This window comes from Caretta caretta, chromosome 2, assembly GCF_965140235.1.
Source record: "Caretta caretta isolate rCarCar2 chromosome 2, rCarCar1.hap1, whole genome shotgun sequence".
Taxonomy (NCBI): Eukaryota; Metazoa; Chordata; order Testudines; family Cheloniidae; genus Caretta; species Caretta caretta.
In genome coordinates this window covers 53,959,789-53,983,670 of record NC_134207.1, presented here as the reverse complement: position 1 = coordinate 53,983,670, position 23,882 = coordinate 53,959,789, and the positions used below count along the sequence as shown (strand labels likewise).

At 42.2% G+C, this 23,882-nt stretch overlaps 1 protein-coding gene across 1 annotated transcript in view; it reads left to right on the top strand.

The window, feature by feature from the left end:
- The window catches only part of PKIA (cAMP-dependent protein kinase inhibitor alpha), a 67,451-nt gene extending 44,335 nt beyond the window's left edge, over positions 1-23,116 (top strand). The window contains exons 2-3 of the mRNA XM_048841014.2: positions 14,315-14,492; positions 21,307-23,116. Coding sequence (XP_048696971.2) covers positions 14,342-14,492; positions 21,307-21,386 — 231 coding nt within the window. The 5' untranslated portion in view covers positions 14,315-14,341 and the 3' untranslated portion in view covers positions 21,387-23,116. The remainder of the gene's footprint in view (positions 1-14,314; positions 14,493-21,306) is intronic.
- The last annotated feature ends 766 nt before the right edge of the window (positions 23,117-23,882 follow it).

The window sequence follows — 23,882 nt, the reverse complement described above, 5'->3', positions numbered from 1 at the left end:
AACACCTGGTACCTCAACCTGTCTGAATGAGAATTCCTAACTCCTCATGTTGCAGCAGGCAACCCTTATTGTGATGTCTCCCATCTGGTAAATCAGTCACCCAAGAAAATGGTCCTGCCTGTGCTATGATGTGACCTGATAATTTTTGCAGTGACCCTCACTGATTAAGAGTATGTACTGCATTACTTACACCTCATATATCATCATCATAACTCTTGTGCTGTCTGCTTTTCCCTCGTGTTAGAAGCTTGATCTGAGTGAAGAGAGTCCAGATTGTATTCTTAGTTTCCTTCCTTCTGAAGGTGATTTTTCTGTTGTGGTTTGTGGTGTCATGCAATACTGGAAAAGAAGCCTGGCCAGCTTGGCTTCTATGCTATCATACGTCATCATCTTCATTCTCTCTTCTATGATTTGCACAGCCTGCTCTGCTAAGCCAGAGGTTCTCAGACTGTGGGTCCAGAACCCAAAGTGGGTGGTGACCCCATTTTAATGGGTCGCCAGGGCTGGCTTAGACTTGCTGGGGCCCGGAGCCAAAGCTAAAACCCGAGGCCCAGGGCCAAAGCCCGAGAGCTTCAGCCTGAGACAGCAGGACTCGGGTTATAGGACCCCTCTGCACTAGTGAATAACAAGTTTAGCACCACCAGTCTACTTACTGGAGATATGATTATCTGGGACCCTAATAAGTACACATCCTGGACATTTAAAGACTCCTTTTGAGTGTAATAAGGTTGGATTTCTGTGCTTACTCTCTCTGTCCAGTGATTTCTTACCATTCTCTGCACTCAAGACAATAATGAGTCTTTTTCTTTTTATCTGTGCTGTGTTGATTTAGAGAAGTGGACAGTAGTTCAGTAAAGAGGATGGTTTCTGTAGGTTGAGGTACTTTCGATGGGCTATCTGACAAAGGAAGTCTACTCAGAGTATGTGCGTTACCCAGTGCTTTTCCAGATTTATAATCAAACTCCTAGCCATAAAGTGATAAGGTGAGAGACCATCTCTGAATTCTGGCAGATGCCATAGGTAAGGCTACGTTTTAGTCACGGGTATTTTTAGTAAAAGTCATGGACAGGTCATGGACACTAAACAAAAATTCACGGCCCGTGACCTGTCCATGACTTGTACTATATACCCCTGAATAATTTTGAACGGGGGTGGCCCAGGCTGCAAGTGCTCGAGGGGGCCTTATGGGGCCTCTAGGGTGACCAGGTGTCCAGTTTGTGATCAGAACACCCAGTCGAAAAGGGATCCTGGCGGCTCCAGTCAGCACCATTGATGGGGCCGTTAAAGCTCTGGTCAGCGGTGCTGCAACGCTAAGGCAGGCTAGTCCCTACCTGTCCTGGCACTGCGCTGCATCGTGGAAGCGGCCAGCAGGTCCAGCTCCTAGGCGGGGGGGCCATGGGGTTCCGTGCATTGCCCCTGCCCCAAGTACTGGCTCCGCACTCCCATTGTCTGGGAAGTGGCCAATGGGAGCTGGGGAAGCGGTGCCTGCGGGCGAGAACAGCGTGCAGAGCCTCCTTAGTCCCTCCTCTTTCCCCCCACCCCGCCTACTAGCGCCAGACCTGTCTTATAGGTAAGAGTGGGAACTTCTTTAGCCCAAAAACCACAGCTAGCCATTCTCATTCTAAATGGGAATACTTTTTTTTTTTTTTTTGCTGGAACTAGTGACCTTGATATATAATTGATAGGACACTCAGATCCATCTGACATTCAGTGAGCTAATACCACTTCTTGCTTCCACCCCTGCGACATGATGAGATGTCACAAAACAGTACTACTTCTAATAAATTCAACAGTTTTGATGGCATTAGCGATTTCTTTGCTTCTGCAAAAGCTATTTTTTTGTTTTTGAGCCCATTGGAATTTTCTCCTTTTCTGTAACAGTTTGTGTAATGGAGCCAATACAGATGCTAAGTTGGATAAAATTTAACCATAATAATTTAGCAGGCCTAGAAAGGATTTCAGTTCGGACACTGACTTTGGTGGTGACCTTGGTAATGGCCTGTACCTTCTCCTCTACTGGGTGTAAGCCAGTTGCATTAATTTTGTGTCCCAGCTAAATGATTTAGGCAGCCTGACAAATATACTTTTCCTCCTTAAGTTGCATACCTGTGTCAGCCAATTTTTGCAGTACCCAGTCGAAGTTCCTACATATCACAACTCCCTATCTCCTTCTGATCAGGTCCCCTTGTCCTCTACATGTCATGGGCCATGAGTTAGTGGTCCCTTTTGAGACTCTCTTCCAAGTCTCCAAAGTGCACCCTTTTCAAATGAAAGGCTTGTGCCTCCATTTCTCTTTGAGGTAGAATCCAACTGCTTTTCAAGTGGATCTCCCAGGTTACATCAAGCAGTCCCAGTAGGCTTGACAAATGCAAGAGTTTCCCTTTGGGAACCTGTGGACAGTAACCGTTTGCAGTGACACAGAAGCAGTTGCTTCAAAACAAAGTATGATTTATTTGCCACAAGGTGCATAGCACTCTGAGAAATGGATTTAAAACAACAGAGGTTCCTCTGACAACCCATTTTGCTCTAGCTCCATAGCAAGTAACCCTTCATCAGTGCTACTTAACATTTTTATCAGTGATGGAAGAGAACGTAAAATCATCACTGATAAAGTTTTTAGATGAGACACAAATTGCAGGAGTGGTCAATAATGAAGAGAATGGGTCACTGATTCAGAGTGATCTGGATTGCCTGGTAAGCTCAGTGCAAGCAAACAATATGTGTTGTAACATGAGTAAATATAAATGTATACATCTGGGAACAAAGAATGTAGGCCATTCTTAGAGAATGAAGAGATTCCATTCTGGAAAGGAGTGACCCCGAAAAAGATTTGGGAGTTATGGGAAAAATCAGCTGAACATGTGCTCCCAGTGTGATGCTGTGGCCAAAAGAGCTAATGTGATCCTGGAATACATAAACAGGGGAATCTTCAGTAGGAATAGAGAGGTTATTTTATGTCTGTATTTGGCACTGATGTGACTGCTGCGGGAATATAGTGTCCAGTTCTGTTGCCCACAGTTCAGGAAGCGTGTTGATAAATAAGAGAGGGCTCAGAAGAGAGCCATGAAAATGATTAAAGGATTTGAAAAAAAGTCTTATAGTGATAGACTCAAAGAACTCAATCTTTTTAGCTTAACAAAGAGAAGGTTATGGGGTGACTTGGTTACAGTCTATAAGCACTAATTGGGAAAACAAATATTTAATAATGAGTCCTTCAATCTAACTGAGAAAGATATAACACAATCCAATGGCTGGAAGTTGAAGCTAGACAAATTCAGATGGGAAATAAGGCATAAATTGTTAATGGTGAGAGTAATTAACCATTGGAACAAATTGCCAAGGTTTGTGGTGGATTCTCCATCACTGACCATTTTAAAATCAAGATTGGATAATTTTCTAAAAGCTCTGCTCTAGAAATTATTTTGAGGAAGTTCTATGGCCTGAGCTATATATTGGAGGTCAGACTAGATGATCACAGGGATCCTGTCTAGCCTTAGAATCTATTAGTTCATGTGGGAAATATAGTCACAGAGGCTTCCTGTTGACTGGAAAAAGCTTACAGAGAGGCTGAATCTTCACTGAATTTTATTTTTAAAACATAATTGTACAACTCCTCTGTTTCTTACATAGTATTAAGGATAGGGTTTTATGTTCCTATATGAAAGCTGACTATAGATCATTATTTTTCAGTGATGTTCAGATCATGACACAACGTTTACCCGCCAAACCCTGAGAATTTTTTTTAATAAAGCTGAAAAATCCCCTCTTAATTCTCAGCTCTGTGTGTGGAGGGGGAGAGCAGGGAGGATTGTGTCTTGTGAGGTTTTATATTCCAGTAATTTTTAGTGCAAACAAAACTACCTCTTCCTGCTACTGGTAACACATGCCAAATCCTACACTGAAGACGCTCTTCACAGACTTGTTGGATTTTTGTCTTCATTTTGTTTCTTTTCTTTGTGATAGTAATGGAAACGCTGACAAAACATGGATGTGATGCAATGGCAGGTTAAAAAACAATAGACTTTCCAAAAGAGGGGCCAGTCCCTGAAATACATTTAATATAAGAACCAGGTGTACTACTGGTCTGGGTAGCTTCTGGGCATAGATTTTTAATGTGCATTGAAAAGTTGTCTGTGTTATGTGGCATAATTTTTATGCTTTCACTTCCAGATTCTTGAGAACAGCAGTAAAGTCACTGGGTAAAATACTGCCCCTTTAAAGTCAATGGAAGGTTTTGTCATTGACTTCAGTGCAGTCAGGATTTTACACTGCAGTCCAACTAAGTGCCAGGCTGTGTTCCAGTTTTCCCAGTAGAACCAGATTGTATTGGAGAAAGAAATGTTCATGGAAATGTAACACACATTGCTAGGAAAGCTTGGGGATACAATAAACTGTATATAAAAGGGTGATGAATATTAACCCATAATTTGGGCTAGTGAGATCAAAGGATAGAAGCAGAGAGACTTATCAAAAATGTATTTGAAGGAACAGCAGTGGAGCACCTATTCTGTGCACCTGCGAAGGTGTGTTGTAGAGGAGTTCCTCTTCTGTTCCCCCGGCAGATCTTAACAAGTCTCCCCTTCTGCCAGAATTCCTGGGGGTCTGATTCTGCTCCCTGTGACATTCAGTTGCTCCTGTCAGTTTCAGTAGGAGCAGGCCCTGTGTGTGTGTGGGGGGGGGGGAGCTGTTGTTTCCAGAATTTCAGGTGACAGTATGTGAGCATTCTGTGGTTGTAGTTTTTTTTTATCTCCATCATATTCAGTAGACTTGTGCAGTAGTCTTAATTTAATGAGCTTTAGTTCCCCACCCCAATAACACAACTAACCTATAAACCGTACAATTAGATATATTATGCCCCATCAAATCTTGAGCTGTAACTTGATCATACTGTGGAGAAGAATGGAAGAAAGATCACAAAATCTGAGCTTGTTTCAGAGAGGTCATCTTTAAATTAAATGTTTTATAACTGTTAGTAGTTTTAGGAAGTATAGGGTGGGGAGGCAGGGAATGAATTAAAATAGTTCACTGTAAGTTAACCTGGAAGACTTTAAATCATGAAAATCTGAATTTGAAATGGTTTTTCAGTGACCCCCTTGTTGCAACTGTAATGATAAAGTCATTACCAGTCTTTCCATGCTAAAGATTAGAGTTATAAAATATTTTAATTATATTTTTATTAAGTTTTCAATATTTTGTTAGTAATTGTTGTTATTGAATTGAGTCCAGCAGAAAACGTTACTGAAAAACATCAGGAAATTCCTCAATAACACTTGGTAGCTGGTTATTCATAAACATTTCATCTTTTTTTAAAGAACCTTTAAAGTTAAGGGATGAAATTTTGGCCCTATTGAAGGCAATGGGAGCAGAATGAGGATTTTATCCAAGGAGACCGGGTTAATGCAGTTAATTAAGAAATTAAAATCCTGTTTCATGAAATAGTTTATATACTAAAAGCCAGATTCCAGTCATCCCAAAGAGAATGAAAAAAAGGGGTTTTAAGAAGGAATGGTAATTGCTTCGTGGTGGTTGCACTAAATAAATCGGGTTTCTGGGCATCAAGCCATCACAGTGAGAGAGGATTTCTTTGGTGACGTCAATGAAATTCCATATTTAAGGAATAATGTCTCATGATTCTGCCTAAAATGCCAACACAAAACAAAATTGTGTTTCAGTGACATTAAGGAGATTATACAGGCACAAAAATTAGAAGTTGTCAATAAATATTGCAGCATATGTGTTAGGAAACCAAGCCCATTTCTGTGAGTTTTTAAAAAAGAATCTTCCCAGGAGTACTTTTATTACTGTTATGGCTAGTTTATATATAAGAAATATATTTTCAATATAATACAGTAACTCCTCACTTAACGTCATCCCGTTGTTTCTTTGTTGATCAATTAGGGAACATACTCGTTTAAAGTTGCGCAATGCTCCCTTTTAACAGTGTTTGGCAGCTGCCTGCTTTGTCCACTGCTTGCAGAAAGAGCAGCCCATTGGAGCTAGCTGGTGGGGGCTTGGCACCAGGGTGGACTGGCAGCCACCCTATCAGCTCCCCTAAGTTCCCTGTACAGCAGCCACCCAGCAGGCTGTCAGTTGCCAGCAGTTCAGCTGTCCCTCCCCACACGGCCCTTTGCAGCTCCTGCCCTCTGCCTTGGAGCTGCTCCCGGGAGCCTCCTGCTTGCTGTGCAGGGAGCGGGGGAAGAGGGGTGCTAATGTCAGGGTGTCCTCTGCTCCCCACTCCTTTACCCCATCTCCACGGAGCAGGGAGGGGACACAACAGGGCTCAGGAAAATGGGATTCGCTTAACATCATTTCGCTTAAAGTAGCATTTTTCAGGAACATAACTACAACCTTAAGCAAGGAATTACTGAATGTGTACATTTTAAAATGCGAATTCAAAAGTGTTCATGTTATATGCCTTGTGAGATATTCCTGATGAGATGCTCCAAAAGGAGTTCATATTCTTTGTTAGATACCCTAGAATAACATGGAAAACACTCCTGAATTCTCTGTAATATAGTATATATTTATTTTATTTATATGGATATATAAAAAAGAATATGATGTAGTCATTACTCAAAGGTTCGCTAGGAAGGCTTTGAGCAGCCCACTACTGTTCTGCGTCCCAATAGCACGCAACATTCCCCTACATACCAGGGGATTTTTTTTAATTTCACTTGCTGCCAAACCCCATTAATATCTGAACTTGTGAAATGACCCAATACCTGCCATCAGAAAAGAAGTCTTGTCACTGTGTGAGCTGAGCATGTAATGGTAAATAGGCCCAATGGCCTGTGATGGGATATTAGATGGGGTGGAATCTGAGTTACCTAGGAAAGAATTTTCTGTAGTATTTGGCTAGTGAGTCTTGCCCATATGCTCAGGGTTTAGCTGATCACCATATTTGGGGTCGGGAGGGAATTTTCCTCCAGGGCAGATTGGAAGAGGCCCTGGAGGTTTTTCGCCTTCCTCTGTAGCATGGGGCACGGGTCACTTGCTGGAGGATTCTCTGCTGCTGGAAGTTTTTAAACCACGATTTGAGGACTTCAGTAGCTCAAACATAGGTGAGAGGTTTTTTGCAGGAGTGGTGGGTGAAATTCTGTGGCCTGCGTTGTGCAGGAGATCAGACTAGATGATCATAATGGTCCATTCTGACCTAAATATCTATGAATCTATGAATCTAAGGGGTTGAAGCCACAAGCGCTCACCAGCACCTGAGTCAGGGGTCACCTGAATACCACCTGGAGGCAGTGCCTCCTAAAAGATGGGCTGCTTGCTCACACCTGGGAGAAACCTGCTGAGAGCAGAAGGGCTCTCTGGCAGTACAGCCAGGATGGTGGCAGACTAGAGAAGCTTGCCAGACTTTAGGCAAAGTCCCTCAAAAGAGGGAAGGAAAGAACCCTCTACCAAGGGCAGCTGTGCTGCAGCCCCTGGAACAAAGGCTGTAGGAACCCTGGTAACTAGGAGAGAAAAAGATCTAAGCCTGGCAGGGTAGAGGAGGATTATTTATGGTACCCCACTGATCAGAGAAGGAACCTTAGTATCTGGGAACACAACCAAACTTAGACTATGGAACTAGACTGACTTAATAAAATAGATCTAAGAAGGGAAACATAAAATAAACTATTGGGTTCATGTGAATTGATGGAGAACCAGGAGAAGAAACTGAGGTTAGGGTGGCAGTTGCCATGATGTGGGAGTGGCCTGTTCTAACCGTACTCTGCCACAGGCTTGGTGTTTCAGGGTTACTGAATGCTTTCCGCTCCCATTGGGTTTAGGAGTGCTGAGTACCCGCAGCCCGTACTGAATAACTATTTTATGGTTAATATGTAAATAAGGACCTTGTAGTCAAAGCCAATCCAAGGCCTGGTGTAATTCAGTCATACTGGGGAGAGGGATGTACTCCAGTTACAGAGGTGAAATAAAAACTGTGATTATGTATCTCCTGACACCTAATTCCTGGAGTGGTATGGGTGTTCACGTTGGAGGAAACCACCTCCCTATTTGTTGTCATCTAGTAGATCTGGTGGATAAAGGCCCTCTGAAGGAAGGAAATAGGAGATCCTTGGATTCTGCCAGTATGAGCTGTAGATCAGTAAATCTGGCAAAGCAGGAGGCTCTAGAGTAGTACCACTGTGAAAGATAGCCACTTGTCACTAATTTCTTCCCCGACAGACACATCATCCTGATTTCTAAACTCTGAGGGAAAGTTAAGGGTAGCCCTTTAAAACTATGAGCCATGTTGGCTCTAGAAATTGCCATAACTGGTGTGGGGGGTAAGGGTATTGCAAACACCTGGGGTGAAACACAGTTGAAAATGTTCTAAATGAAATTGAGCAATAGTGCGTGCTTCATCAATTTGTGAGCAAATCCACTGTAATCAGCAAAGCGGTGTACAGCTTTCTGCAGAACGAAAGAATGCTCCTTCTGGCAGTGTGATGCTGCTGCACTTAACAGATTAAGGCAGCATCCTGGCAAAAGTAATCGTCCGGTTTTTAACTGTGATGATGAAGCATGGTTGCATTGGTGAATTTGAGATCATTGACGATCACAGAGCTGGGAAAATTGTTGTTAATCTCACAGGCAGACTGAACAAGTGTGGTGTGATCAGTCCCAGATTTGATGTTCAGTTGAAGGACCTGGAAAAGTGGGAGAACAACCTTTTGCCTTCACGTCAGTTTGGGTACAGAGTGCTGACAACTTCCGCTGGCATCATGGACCATGAGGAAGCAAGGCGAAAATACACAGGAGGCAAAATCCTGGGATTCTTTTTCTAAAACTTGTAAAACTGGCATACTAATTGTTCAAATGCGGGGGGGAGAAACAATTGCTGTGTAGACTTGGAACTGATGCTATATTAGCATCAAAATTCAAGCTATTTGTTTTTAAGGAGTGGCTCCTGTGGCTAGACACTTACTCATTGGCTTTGCACTTAGTCTTCTAGAAACCTACCCTAAATAAAAGGACCAAACAATTATTACTTGAGTAAGTTGCATTAAAATCAAGTAGTAAATCTGTCTTCTGGTCATGTCAAGTTTGACATGTTTTGGAGGAAAGCACAGGCAAGTTTGAAGTCTTGTGTAGGTTTTTAACCTGACCTGTGGCTGCTAATGACACCATTATCCTCATCCTCTCATCCCCACTCTATATACTTTTAATCCATTTATTTATTTTGTTTTTAAAAAACATATTGGCAGGTTGGGGCTGAACTAAGTAGTAAATTCGGTAAGTTAGTAAACTGCTTCAGTGTTTCACATTGTTATGAGGAGACAACATATTACAGGAATCAGTACATATATCCTGGCATGGATTATTATGAAGCCCAAGAAAGCTTTGGTTAACTGAAAGGCGCAGCACCATTTTGCATATATCAGACAAGCCTGTGGACACACTGACCTCTTTTAATTCCCTCTTTCTTCACAGCAGGTTTCTTGTTTCATGGGTCTCATTCCCAGGAGTGAAATTATGTCAGCCATTCAGCATTTGGCGTGTGACACAGTGTCACTAGTTCATTCTCAGAAGCTTCATAGTCTTGAAATTCTTTGTGGATAAGTCACTCTTACAATGATATTCAATATGGCTATATTTAGCTGGATAGAATATTGTACCTCACCCCCTTTCCCTGGCTTCTCAAAGAGCTTGTGTGTAGATTCAAATATGGCACACTAGGCTGATTAACTGACTCTGGCTGAGCGAAGATGGAGGGAGCTAAGGGATTAAAACAAAAGCAGGGCGGGAATGGACAAGATTTGTGAGGATAGTGTTTGTTTTTAAAATGAATGGGCATTTATAAGACCATGAAAATACAGGGTTTGTTAGAGGAAAAGAAGTTGAATCTCTTTTTGTATTCTAAAGGATTGCATAAATATTGGTTTTGGCTTTTAGGAAATACTTCATAGTGTGCAGTAGTAACAGATGCTTTAGGTTAACAGTAATATGTCAATGAAGATTTTATACGTACTTGTGAGCCTTTGGCATCAGCTGCTGTAACTTCAGCTACTGATAGAGTTAAATCTTAACACTGTATGTGAATATTTTTACAGAGACGGAGCATACGCTGTTTCCTTTTTGACAATGTCATTTTTCTGTAATATACTAACCCAGTGAAGCTCAGCTCATACTTATCTGTTCTTCATAGCTTCTTCGGCACAAGGCAGTTAAGTGAAATGCCTGTGGACCCAAAGAGTCAGTTGCATTTAAGATCTTCCTGGTATATGATTTTTGTGCAACCACTGAACTACACCACCTGATTCAATCTGCTTGTTTTCTTTTAAGTCTATTGCAGCCAGGGAGGTGGCAGTAAAAGGAAACATCTACAGTTACGCTGTTACCTGCACACTCTAGGGCAGCAGTTCTCAAACTTTAGCAACCCGAGGACAGCCATTTTGATTTAAAATTTTTCAGGGACCCCAAACCCCCCTGCTCAGCCCTTGCCCTGCCCCTTCTCTGAGGCCCCACCCCTGCTCACTCCATCCCCCACTCCCTCCCTCTCCCCCACCCTCGCTCACTTTCACCAGGCTGGGGCAGGGAGTTGGGGTGCAGGCTCTGGGAGGGTGTGTGGGTGCAGGAAGGGGTGAGGTGCGGGTTCTGGGAGGGAATTTAGATGTGGGAGGGGGCGAGGGGTGTGGGCTCCGGGAGGGAGTTTGGGTGTGGGCTCTGGGCTGGGGCAGGGGGCTGGGGTGAGGGAGGTAGCGCTTACCTCGGGCATTTTCCAACTGGCACATCCTTCTGGCAGAGGCTTCTAGGCAGGGGAGGGCAGGGGGTCTCCTCGCACTGCCCCAGCCTGCGGGCACCGCCCCCGCAGCTCCCATTGGCTGCAATTCCTGGCCAATGGGACCTGCGGAGTCAGCACTCGGGGCGGGGGCAGCACGGGGAGACCCCTTTGCCCCACCCCCTGGGGCCGCAGAGACATTGCCTATCCTGGAAGCAGCTGGCACGGAGCCAAGTGCCCTGCTCCTACCCCTCCCTCCCAGCACCTCCTTCACAGCAGTTCCCCAGCATGAAGGAGGCACTGGGAGGGAAGGGGAGGAGTTTCTCAGTGGGATCCGCGGACCCCCTGAAGTACCCTTGGGGACCCCCAAGGGTCCATTGACCTCAGTTTGAGAAATGCTGCTCTAGGGCATCAACCATTACCCTTCCATAGGCTCAAGACATAGCCTTACACTCTGTGGGTTTGCAGGGTCTTTTACCAGTGAAAGAGCCTTACACAGTGATATCCTAAATCTCTATTAACAAACACCAAAACAGAATGCACCCGCTAAACATACAATGCTCACCACTCCCAATAACTTTTCTTACTGGCCAGTCAGGATCAGGTCATCTGGGGACTTCAGCTTCTGCACAATATAGTTGTCACGGTGTTGAGATCTGGCAGCTCTGATCTTGAGCTGAGTTGGTTCCAAAGAACTTTCTTTTGGACCCCAGTTTATATAGTGAAACTTGAGTCCTGCTTAGCTATACCTTAATCAATCATTTTACTAAAGTATTACAAAATAATTCCTTGACTAATCCTAGCATATTGCGAAACAATTCTTCAACCAATCATACCCACCACCTTAGTTGATTTATATCTTGAAAAATTAGTTACATAACAGAAACAATCAAAGAACCAGGCAGAAGCCATAGAGATAAAACAATAGAAAAGTAGGGACCATAAAGGCAAAAGAATAAAGTAGTAGAGATTTCACACCCACAACTGTTAAGTGATTCCTTGCCAGACAGAATGCTATCAAACAAAGTTTTCTTTAAACATCTTAAGATTTGTTTCTTTATCTGGTGATTGGTGGGTGCTATTAGGGCAGGATCTCCTTCTTAGCAGCCCAGTATTACATTATTTTACTGTAATTTAGAAGGAATGTGAGGATGTGACTTCCTGCTTCTTGGCTCCTGGCTGCTGCTCTCCTAATATGGCTGCAGAAGAAGGCCTCAGACCTTACAGTGCAGAAAAGGAAAAAACCATGTATGATGTGACAGTTGAGTTCAGCCCTATGCAAGACACAGAAGGTAGTCCCTAACATATAATCGAAATAGACAACATAAACACATTGTGATATCCAGAGGATGGGTCTATCTTTAGGTCATTGTTTACCCCCCGAAAAAAGTCTTGGTAATGGATGAAAGTGGTTTTTGCTGTGTACATTTTCAGTAAATAACCCTTCACTCATTCCTGTGGAATTGTTGACATACTTTCACCAACTTAACAAGGTTTAAATTGGCATCAGGGACCCAATTCTTCCTTTGGTGGCTTCACTGGAATAGCACTCATGTAAATGAGGGCAGAATTTGGCCCCATGAGTGTTACCTTTGGTCAAAGCATGCTCTACTCCTGAGAGCATTCTGTGCCAAAAAATTAAAAATTCTGCTAATTTCATTTGTCAAATAAATTTAGAGGTTCCAGCATGGCATTGGGGAGCACAGGCCACTGGCTGCACAGAGGTGGGAGATCACAGTGCAGCTTCCGTCCCCCCGCCCCAGGACACGGACTCAGCTGTGAGACTGCGCCCAACCCTGGTACAGCACAAGGACCGACCCTGCCCCAGAAACACCCCATGGCCCTGCCCCTCAATGCCAGGTTCACCAGGTGTGGGCAGGCAGGCTCAGCAGGACAGGATCCAAGTGTGGAGGGGCTTAGCGTGGGGGGATCCAGGTATGGGTTGAGAAGGTTCTGTGGGGGGCAGTCTGGATGCTGGTGGCTCAGTGGGGGATCCGGGGCCAGGGGGGAAATCTGGATGCGCAGGGGCTTGTTGGATTGTTCTGGATGCAATGGTAATGGGACTCTGCGGGGGAGTCCAGGTGAAGATGGTTGGGGCTCGGTGGAGTGGGATCTGGGTGCGGGTAGCTCAGTGGGGTGGTCCAGGTGCAGGGAGAGTGGGGCTTGGGGATGGAGGTGATTCTGGGTGTGTGGAGGGGATGAGGCTCAGTGGGAAGGTTTGGGTATGAGGGGGTCTGGATGCATGGGGGTTGGGCGGATGGGGGAGCAGCTCCCTGTACAGTGATCCCTCCCCCTGCAGCTGAGGAGCAAGGGATGCAGGAGGCATAGGGGGAGGTGGGGAAGTTTGCAGCACTTCCTACAGCCAGGGGAGAAATCTAGGGGTGGGTCTGACATGGTCCTGAAAGCCATGCAGGGGAAGAGGAAGTCCCGTCTTCCCCAGCCCAGCTGGGACTAGCAGCCCAGTGCAGGGTAGGAGCCACCAATTTGGTCTTCCCTAGTCGCGCCCCTTGCCCCAGAGTGATTTACCTCTCTGCTGGCTGCCCTGGGCACCCGAAACATACTGCTTGGGGAGGGTCGCATGATGGTTCTTGTGGCTTCCCTTTGCATCCCTGTCAGAAAGTCATTTTTCTGCAGGGAAGCAATCAAATCTGTGGAGGACATAAATTCTGCACATGTACAGTGGTGCAGAATTCCCTCAGGAGTAATGCTACCCTCTTCTTTGTGGATCTTGGTGCTCCCTTTTCTATCAAGTACTGGTGTAGCAGACATGACTTTTCTGAAATTTCATTAATGAAACCTACCTGTCTAGATCTCTGCAGGAAACTTTAGGTGAGCATGCTAATGGAGTTTGGGCACATAAAAGAAATATGATTGTCAAAAGGAAGCCTACAAATGGTTTTTCAAGAACATTTGTAATAAAATTCTCCTGTAAAGGGAAAGGAGAGGAGAGGTATTGAACCACCAGGAGATGGTGCAGATCAGATCCTCAGTAGGTGTAAATCAACATAGCTCCACCGACTTCAGTGGCTTTATTGCAATGCATTCACTTTGGAGCTGATACCACAGCAAAGCAAATTTACTTACGAAGCCCTAGTGGTATATACAGTACCAACATTATCAAACCACAATCTCTCCACTGCCGAGAAGAACGTTAAACATGCAGAAACAAAGCAGAACTTCACTAATTCAAACTCTGTTAATCTGTGTACTTCGTATTTCATGCAGAAAAGAACTCTTTCCAACTCCCACTTTCCAGCAAACACTATATAGCAGAGTTCTTATGTTACTAAATTTATCATTAAAAAATGCACTTATGACTGTATTATGAAATAGTCTTTCACATATTTAAACTACAGTTGTAAAAATAGTTTAATAAAGAACATTTGTTGGACAACATCCTTGCACTTTTTATTTTTATTCATTTTATTCTCTTAATTTGCCAACTTCAGTAGTTTGAGGGGTCTCTGTGTTACTTCTGTAAATCCAGCACATTTTAAAGGTTTCATTTTTCATGATCGGAGGCATCTAGCTGTCCTCTTCTGCCTCCCTGTCCTTTTTGCCTTTCCCATGTTTTAAATATGGACCTTTTTCCTGTTCCCTGTTTAGGTACTGCTATGTGGATATTTGTTAGCAATGACTGATGTGGAATCTACATATGCAGATTTTATTGCTTCAGGAAGAACAGGTAGAAGAAATGCGCTACATGATATCCTGGTGTCTTCTACAAGTGGGAACTCTAGTGAACTATCCCTAAAGTTATCAGAACTTGATATAAACAAAAGAGGTAAGCACTTGTATTCTTTTATTTCAGCTGTTTACAAAAAAGAAAACAGAAGAAATGAGTACTTTAGTAAATCTGGTTGGCGCACACACACACTGCTCCCCATGGGTGAATGGATAAACTCCAGCCCTTCATCTGATGTTGCAGAATCAGTGGGTTTTGCTACTCATACAGAAGCTCAGATTTAAAAATGGCTTCTCTTCCCAAATTCGACACACAACAGAAATGAGTAGTGATTTTCTACAGTGCGTTGGAGCTGGTGACCTATATAAGGGTTTTGCTTACAGAAGATCAAATAGTCTTTCCATTGTGAAAAAATAAGAAGGTTAAAAGTCAGTTCAGAAGGTAACTGTAAATGCCTTTATGGTTGGTTTTTAATGTGGGGTTTTGTGTTTTTGTTTTTGCGGGGAGGCTTCGTCTCCAGTGTTCGGTTATACACCCACTCTTGCCTCATTGGAGGCTACGGGGTAGGCTAGTGGACACAGCCTAGGAGCCAGACATGCCTGAGTTGTTCAGTTGTGTATGTTTGTCTTTGTGTTTTTTAGTCTTGGCTCTGCCATTAGTACAGTGTGCGGGCTTGCACCAACTCATTTACGCTTTCTCTCTGCTTTTCCAACTGTATAATGGGAATAAGACATTCCTATCTAAAAGATTATTGTGAGCAGTAATTACTATTTGTACAGCAGTTAAAAGACAGTGATACTCATGTGATTATTCTTGTTTTGTTTTATTTGAAGCTTCTTTTTCTATTGACACACACACACACACACACACACACCCCCTGTAGTAAATACTGACATTTCTTTCCTTTGCTTCTAATAGCCCTGACATAAACCTATACTTGCTCCATCTGCAGCAGATTGTTTGGCCCTAATTGGAGGAGAAGACAATGGGTCTCAGAAAGGACAGGCCAGTGGCAAGCAGTAGCTTGAAGGGCCCCACATGCTGTTTCAGTGGGAACAGAGAGAGATTTGACAGTTTCTCTCTCCACTGAACAGATCGGCATAGAGACTGTGGAGTTTGTTTGTTTGTCTTCCTGGACTTGTGTAAAAAGCCATCTTGTATCCTTAGTAGATCCACCTCCAATGCAATCGCCATATACAGCCTTCTGGGGCTGTATACTCAAAATTCCTACAGCTGAGATTCAACTTCTCCCCTTAAACTGTCTTCCTAACATAAATTTACATTTTACAAAACTGCAATTACACAGTCAAACTTCAGTGTTTTGACAACGTTCAGTATCTCTTAATGATGAAGAAGCAATTACTAGCTAGAGTGACTTTTGTGATCATTCAAAGGAATTTGATTTAATTCGTGTTAGCATATTTATCACGTAGATACAGTAGGCTTTGCTGTGATGAGAAGGAGACTTAAGATCCTGAATCTTCATAAACCCTGGGAATGGCTAAATAATGATTAGCCTAAATTTGATACATGTTTCAAGATTATATTTAATTTGTCTGAGACCTCTCTTGCAGCTTATGTAAATGCTAATAATTTCAGACAAGTTTTCAGAGCAGCCCATAAAATCTTATAAGGTTAACAAGGTACATGGAAATGCCATCCTACCTCCTCTTAACAATATATCCAACTATGTAGTTTAACCTTCCGGATTGGGAATGGTCTGGATTTTTTTGGAGCGTTGTTCTCCTCCCCCCGCCCCCCCAACTGATTTTATAAAGTGAATGTAGTTCTTTTAAAGGTGCCAAATCAAAAGTCTCAAACTGAGGTCTTCTGCAGTGTCCCTAGCACTGTTACACCAATGGCAGAAAAGGATGCCCCACCAAACCTGTGTCAGGGTAAGAGAGTAGATCACTCTCCAGGCCTGTCCTGTACCTGGTGCTGCTTGCCAGTTTTGGCAGCTTTCTGATGTAGACACCTGTTTGTGAGGAACAGACTGACGTTGCCAATGTACGTGCTGCCAAAAAGGTGTCAGACTATTTGTGCTGAACGGTGCTCTTATTAGTTAAATTACACCAATATAGTGACAAACTCAACTAAGTTGGTAGGTCCAAAATTTGACTCTCATCTTCTACTTCATATTTGTTTGCAAAAGTGCACATAATTATGTATAAGGCTATTCCTTCAAAACAAGTACTCCAGTACTCTCTAGTCAAAATAAATCAGCTGTAATGAGCAACTTCCTAGTGGGCATATTTAATGAACAGTGTATTTAAAATAAATACATACTGTCATTTTTTGCAGCAATGTGACTTTTATTCCTGTGGGAGAATTGCTTTTCAGATTGGATAAGTATGGAAACCACAACAGGAAACTTGAGATATCTGTGCCCTCTGTAATGGCTGACAACAGAGAGCAGGGTTTTATACTTGTGTGCTCTTAGAGAAGTTGTTAGCTCAGCGAGCTAAGCTTTCACCTTGTCATAATAGATGATGAAACCCAATTTGAAGCATTTGTTTAATTCAGAATTCAGTACAGACTAGCCCAGCGCCTGATTTAGCAAAAGTGACCCATATACCAAGGTTAAAAAGTAGAGTGAGGGATGTTGGTTTATGAGATTAGATGGATACAAATTGCTCAAGGGGAAAAAAGTTACAGGTACAGTATATGCAGTTTTGTCAGAGAGAGTAGGGAATAGAATTGGCAGGTGAGAAGTTGAGAGGGATGCCTCCTTGTGAAAACTGAGAGGGTCCAGGCATCTCAGAGTAAAGCAAGACTGTTGATTTAGGCAGAGCAATACAGAATTGGAATGATAGCTTAAGTTTGGATCAGTAAAAATGAGTAGAGGAGAAGATAAATTTTGATAGGATTAAGTCAGTGATATAACCTCTGGGAGAGTTAATGGACCATAAAAGACCAAGAATATCTGGAAGGGAAAATAAATTAGAGATTGATCAGAGAGGTCATTGGCAGTAATATTTAAAGTATTTCTAGTGTTGCCAACTCTCACAATTTTATGGCAAGTCTTGTGATATTTCATTTCTTAAAACCCACCTGCTGGAATCAAAACATTGCATGAGAATCTCTGCAAATGTGTTTTGTTTTGTTTTTTTCAAATAAGATTCTAGCCCTTATGGTTTCAGGAAAAAAGCTTGAAAACGTGGCCCAAGAGCACCGTGGAACCTCAGGTTGTTTCTATTTACTTTCTGGTTTTTAACATTTATTTTTAAGCCAATCATGATTTTTGGATGTAATACCATATTTCACTCAATGAGTCTCAGAGCAAATGTCAGTGGCGGCAAATGCAAGACAACTGGTGTTATAGATTGGTCAGTGATGGAATGACTTGAGAAGAATCCTTAAAGGAAAGTTCACTCCTGGAGCCTTAACATTGCACTGTGCTCTGGAATCATATGCAGGAAGCTATTCCTCACCACAATTCTCCCTGCAGGTCAAGAGAAATATTAAAGCTCCAGAACTGTTCACTGTGTGTGGAGTGGGATGAGCCAGAGAGGGCACTGAAAATCAGATTTTACAGTCACTTTTGTCAATATATATACTAGAGTGTTCAAAAAGATAAATGGGAGGCTTTGAGGCAAGGAAAAAGTTCAGAGCTTTCAGCTGGGAAGAGGAGACTTACTTTATCTTCAAGTAGGAGGTGTCCATATGCAAATAGAATCCCTATTAATTGTTTGGTCATTGATAATGGTGGGTTAGGGAAGAGGGGACTGCAGGATCTGAGGAATTGGTGCAATGCAGATACTGGCAGGTGTTCGGAGAAAAAGGATGGCAACAAAAAGTATTTTTTTAAAAAGTATTGTCTATAAGTCAGCCCGTAATTAATAGAATAAGCATCAGTGTTAGTGAATGCATCCAAATAGCAACCTCCCATGCTTACCTTTGGTCAGGTTGGTAATTATCATTATTGTAAATTTTCTTATCAACAGGAAGTTATGAAAAGTTCACCCTTAATAGCTGATGCTCTGCATGAACTTGGTATTTTATTTATTTGTGCTGTGCCACTGCATATTCGTAGAGAAGTGACTGGTTTCATGAGTGGGTGTGTGCATGAAGATACAGTTGCAGATATTCAGTGTCACTTGAATTAATAAAAGATTATGCATAGATGGTTAAACCACAATATTTTTTTTACCTTACTATGTTCAAATAGTGGAACGGCCTACAAAATAGTCACAGGGTGTACTGTAATGTAATGCCCTGCTGGCTGTGTGTGGCACTGCAGGCACTCCCTTCCTCATTTTCCTCCCCGCTAGAGTTTGTGGCTCAGCCCTCGGGCTGGCTCACTCTGAGTTCAATCCCCTTTTGAAGTAATAAGTCCAAACAAAAGTCCCAAAGAAACAAAAGGATTCTTCTGGCCTTCAGGGCTTCTCCAATGCCCTGCCTCTGGGCCCTGTTCCCAGTCCCTTCTGCGTTTTTGTGTGTGTGTGTGTGTCTGTCTCTCTCTCTCTCTGGGATAGATCCCCAACTTCCAGGCTCCTTCTCTGGAAGTCCCCTCAGTCTCCTGCAGACCCTCACTTTGGGCCTTCCATAGAAGTCTGTCTACTATCTGTTGTTCCTCTTTACTCCGGTATAGAGCCCTGCAGTACCCAGCCTCCTGCAGACCCTGGCTCTCTGCCTCCCACAGAAGGCTTCCCGCCCACTGTGTTTAACTCCCGAAACAGAGCTTTGTCAGTCTTCTAATAAGGCCCAGGTGTCCATAAACTACCACCTGACCCTCCTTAGCCCCCAGGCTGGAAAGCACCTAATTAATTAAGGCACAGATGTTACTGGCCCATTTCCCCTTAAAGGGGCCATCACCCTGTGATAAATGAAGGGCGGCGGGGGTCACTCCCTTTTATGGACAGCCAGCCAGCCAATTAGTTATAAAGTCCCTCTTGGTGGCTGTTCTCTTCTCGCTTTACCTCTAAAGGGTTAAAAACTCTCCCTGGCTAGATAAAAGAAAAGGAATGGGCACCTGACCAAAAGAGCCAATGGAAAGGCTAGAACTTTTTAAAATTGGGGGGGAAAAAAGCTTTCCCTTTGTGTGCTGTTGTTGTTCTCCAGGAAAGAGGGGAACAGGGAGCAGTTATGCTATAAGCAGCTTTAAGCCAGGTATGATCATAGATCATCAGATCATACCTAGAACACTTATTTGGAACCCCCAAATGTGTAAGTAGATCAGGAATGTTTAGAAAGATGCAATTACGTTTATTTCTGTTTATTTCTTAGGGCTAGTGGACTCTTCTGTGCTAAACCCAAATGCTTTTGTTTTGCTGTAACCTTTAAGCTGGACCTCAAGAAAGTTATTGTTGATGTTTAATTTTTGTAAGTGGGTTTTTTAAATCTAGCAAAAGCCTAAGTTCCAGATGTGTATTCTTTCTTTTTGTTTTTAATAAAATTTACCTTTTTAAAAACAGGATTGGATTTTTGGTGTTCCAAGAGGTTTGTGCATGTTTTTTTTTAATTAGCTGGTGGCAACAGCTGATTTCTTTGTTTTCCTTTCTCTGCTCTTCTCTGGGGGGGAGGGGGGTGAAAGGGCTTGAGGGTATCCCACAGGAAGGAATTCCCAAGTGCGCCTTTCTGGGTTTCAAAGGGGTTTTGCATTTGAGTGGTGAGAATGTTTACCAAGCCAAAGTCAGAGAAAAGCTGTAACCTTGGGAGTTTAATACAAGCCTGGAGTGGCATGTATTAATTTTTAAAATCCTTGTGTGCCCCCACCTTTGCACTCGAAGTGCCAGAGTGAGGAATCAACCTTGACACACCCTGTGACAATGTTTAGATGTTTGAGGCCATAAGGCCTTATGATCCTCTAATCTGACCTAAGCATGACTCGGGCTATAGAATTTCACCCAGTAATTCATGCATCGAGCCCTATAATTTATGCTGTAATTCAATATTTAGAGTACAAGTGACAAATAATCCAGCACTTTGCTTGGTAAATTGTTTCAGTGGTTAACTACCTTCTTATTCCAAACTGAATTTGTCTAGCTTCAACTTCCAACCATTGGATCTTGTTATCTAGCGGCTAAAAGAGCCCTTTCCTATCAGATGTGTTTTGCTCTTGTAGGTACTTATAGGCCATTATGAAGTCACCTCTTAACCTTCTTTTAGATTAACTAAATTGACTGAACTCCTTAAGTCTATCACTGTAAGACATATTTTCCAGTCTGCAAATCATTCGTGTGGCTTATAATGAGACAGCAGAAGTAGTGGCATATGTGGAGTGTGGTCCGTGGAGAAAGTACTACACATAGTGAATTAATTTAAAAAATAATTTTACCTCTATTGTTTAATATGGTACTTTTCTACCATAATTGTATAGCCCACCAGAGAGCTGTATTTAGGCACAATACAAACAATGATTTTCTTATATAGTCAAATTAACATGGTAAAGAAACCTGGAAAACTGTTAACATCTTTGTTTTAGTAATCTTAATGTTACTTGCAATGATAGACGATAACTGTTCAGCCAGAAACAGGTTTGTCAACATGTCTTTAAATATGCAGTCTTGATATTTCATCAATATAGGGTATCGTCAAAGCGTGTTTGAATTAAATGCACCATTATTTTGTCAACATCGTAGTTCTCCTTTTGACTTTATTTCTCAGATATCTTCTGACACTTCTTAAATTTTGAGAGACCATGGGGGTGAGGCAGTATCCTTTTATTGGACCAACTTCTGAAAGCTTGTCTCTTTTACCAATAGAAATTGGAGCAATAAAAGATATTACCACACCTATCTTATCTCTCCAATATCCTGGGACCAACACAGCTACAATAACACTGCAAAATTCTTAAATTTGGCAAAGGATAAAATTTTATTCCAGGAGCAAAATACAGATCTAGAATGGATCAGTCTGAAAACCGGTTAGTTTTTTTCCCCAGTCATTCCCCTCCTTTGTTTGTTCCTTGCAGAAGGCGAAGGAGATGCACAAAGAAACCCAACTGAACAAGCAGGGGAGGCCCAGGGGGAAGCAGCGAAACAAGAAAGCTGACATCCAACTTTGACCGACAGGAGCAGCTGCTGGATGTTTGCAGACTGCAGGAGTTTACTGGAACAAATTTGTTTCCATGAGCAAGCTGGTGGAAAAGAAAATGGATGCATTTCACTGCTGGAACCTGCTCAACATAATGCTAAAAATGGGGACACAGGCTGTGACAGCAGACAGAATTTGTTCTACCTCTGTCATTAGCAATGGTTGAAACGTTATTAATCGTGGGACATTGTCATCGGATGGATCTTTTCATAACAACCACTTGATGGGAATGCTTGTAGAAAGTAGAACAAAATAGATAATTCTTGTAGCAAATGGTCTTTGAACCATCAGAGGATTTAATTGTGTTCTGTGGCAAAGGTTTGAGTGATCCTCAGAGTTTAAAATTCTCTGGCCAAAGTGATCACCTAGTAAAAGAACTGTGTAGAAAGCACTGGTTTTAGAACTCTGCATCTGTGATTTACAGCTCTGTTATTTACAATGTTTTGTATTGTACTACTTAGACGCTCCACCCTGCCCTGTCTCAAATGCTTATGAAGAATATTTCTGTTACTGTGAATTTTTCTATCACTTGTTTGAAAGGGCTGTTTTTTTGCATAATGTGGTGGTGTGCACATGACAAATTAAAATGTCAACTGCTAAATTGATTATGCCTAAAACTATTGACTCATCAGCACTCCAGTTTATTACTAGATGAGCCTTCAGAGTGATTCACTAATGTGAATATTCCCTCAGTTCGGTATGTCTTGTATCTGTGGTACAGTTCAGCCACTTGACTGTAGTTAGTTGCAGATCCGGGATTCGAACTGAATCTTTACATTTTGTTTTTTCCCCTATATTTTTTTCTTGGATTTATAAATCTTTCTCTGGGCTTTTTTAAAAAAGAAGAGAAAGTCCAAACATTTTATTATTGTTGTTTTAGAGTAAATGTATAACCTGTATGGTTTGAAAAACATTGATTTGAAAATAATGAAGCCCATGGTGCTGGTGAAGCTGTGGTTCCTGCTGTTAAACCTAGCTGTTGTCTACATGAGAGAAATTGACCAGCCTGACTGTTCCAGAACAACTGTTCCGGAATAACTATTCCGATATAATTGAAGCTATTCTGGAATAACTCCCCTCTGTGGACTTTCATTCCAGAATTGAAAGTCATTTTATTCCAAAATAACTCCTCTGCTTTTGTGAGAAGATTAATTATTTATTTTGGAAGAAAGTCACTCTGACTCCAGAATAATACGTCCACCTGGGTAAATTACTTTGGAATAACTATTCTAGAATAAGATATTCTGCAGTAGCTATGATGGTCAATTTCCCCTGGGCAAAAAAGGCCAGAGATTCACACTAGTGCTTAGTCTTGGGGCAATCCCATGTCTCCCTGACCTAGGTGAGTGAGAAGAATGACTACTACTGTGGCACCTGCATTTGCACCAATCACAGGGTAAAAAGAGAAGCTTTTTTTTTTTTAATAGGTGGTGATGTCACATTTTTTCCTTTGGTTTCAAATGTTATGCACTTTTTAATGTTTGTAAATTCTTACTGATTACTAGTGTGATTGCTTTCTGGTATATTACTCATCAGTTAATGAAACATTATTTACTGTTACGGCCACAGCTGTTGTTTCTACAATATGTATCATGATACTTGTCACATGGAATTTTTTGTGAGATGTGTAAACTCTCTGATCGGTATTATGAGCTCATTTATTAGTGTTAATAAATAACAAACCAGCAGTTTGCCTGTGGTTCATTAGCACAGTCTGGCCCCTTTTACCTCCTGTTGTCTGGAAGTTGGATATCTTGCTGTCAAACTCGTAGCATTTCTGGTGCCTGCAGGAGTAGCCTGTTTCCTTTCAAGCTAACTGCTGATAAACTCATACTAATTGTGCCTTGATTGGTTTCCCTTGGCGTTCCTTTGAAGAAAACTAAATTGTCGTTCAAAGGTTTCCCCTCACTTCTGCATCAAGACTTGAAATTCGGAGGGGGGAGCATGATTTTCCACTGTGGCATGAAACAGTTAATGTCATCCCAGCAATAACAGTGCAAAGAAGTAAGACTCTCTAGTACCCAACAAAACATCATTTTGCTATTCCCTTCCTCCAGATTTACAGCTGTGTTGGATATTTGCTAGGAAAATGACATCAAGGAGTACCAGCAGGAATAAATAAATATAATGCATTAGCCCAAGTGTTTGTCCTTGCTTATTTGCTCCATTTTTTCCCCCATCTCAGTATGTTTTCCTTCTTCAGTCTCCTATTTCATGGACTAGAATTCCATTTTCTCCTTCCATCTCTAATTCGTATTTGTTCTTTCCCCTTTATTTATTCCCGTCTTGCTGTGCTTCCTATGCTCATCTTTCTTAAGGGAAAAATGGTACCTTTCTTGTTTTTCTAAGAACCCAGTTCTGCTGCTTCTACACTGAGATGGCACTGTACTATGTTTTATCGCAAGAACTCTACATATAAGTTGCTTCTCTCTCTAGCATCAAAGTGCTTCAGTT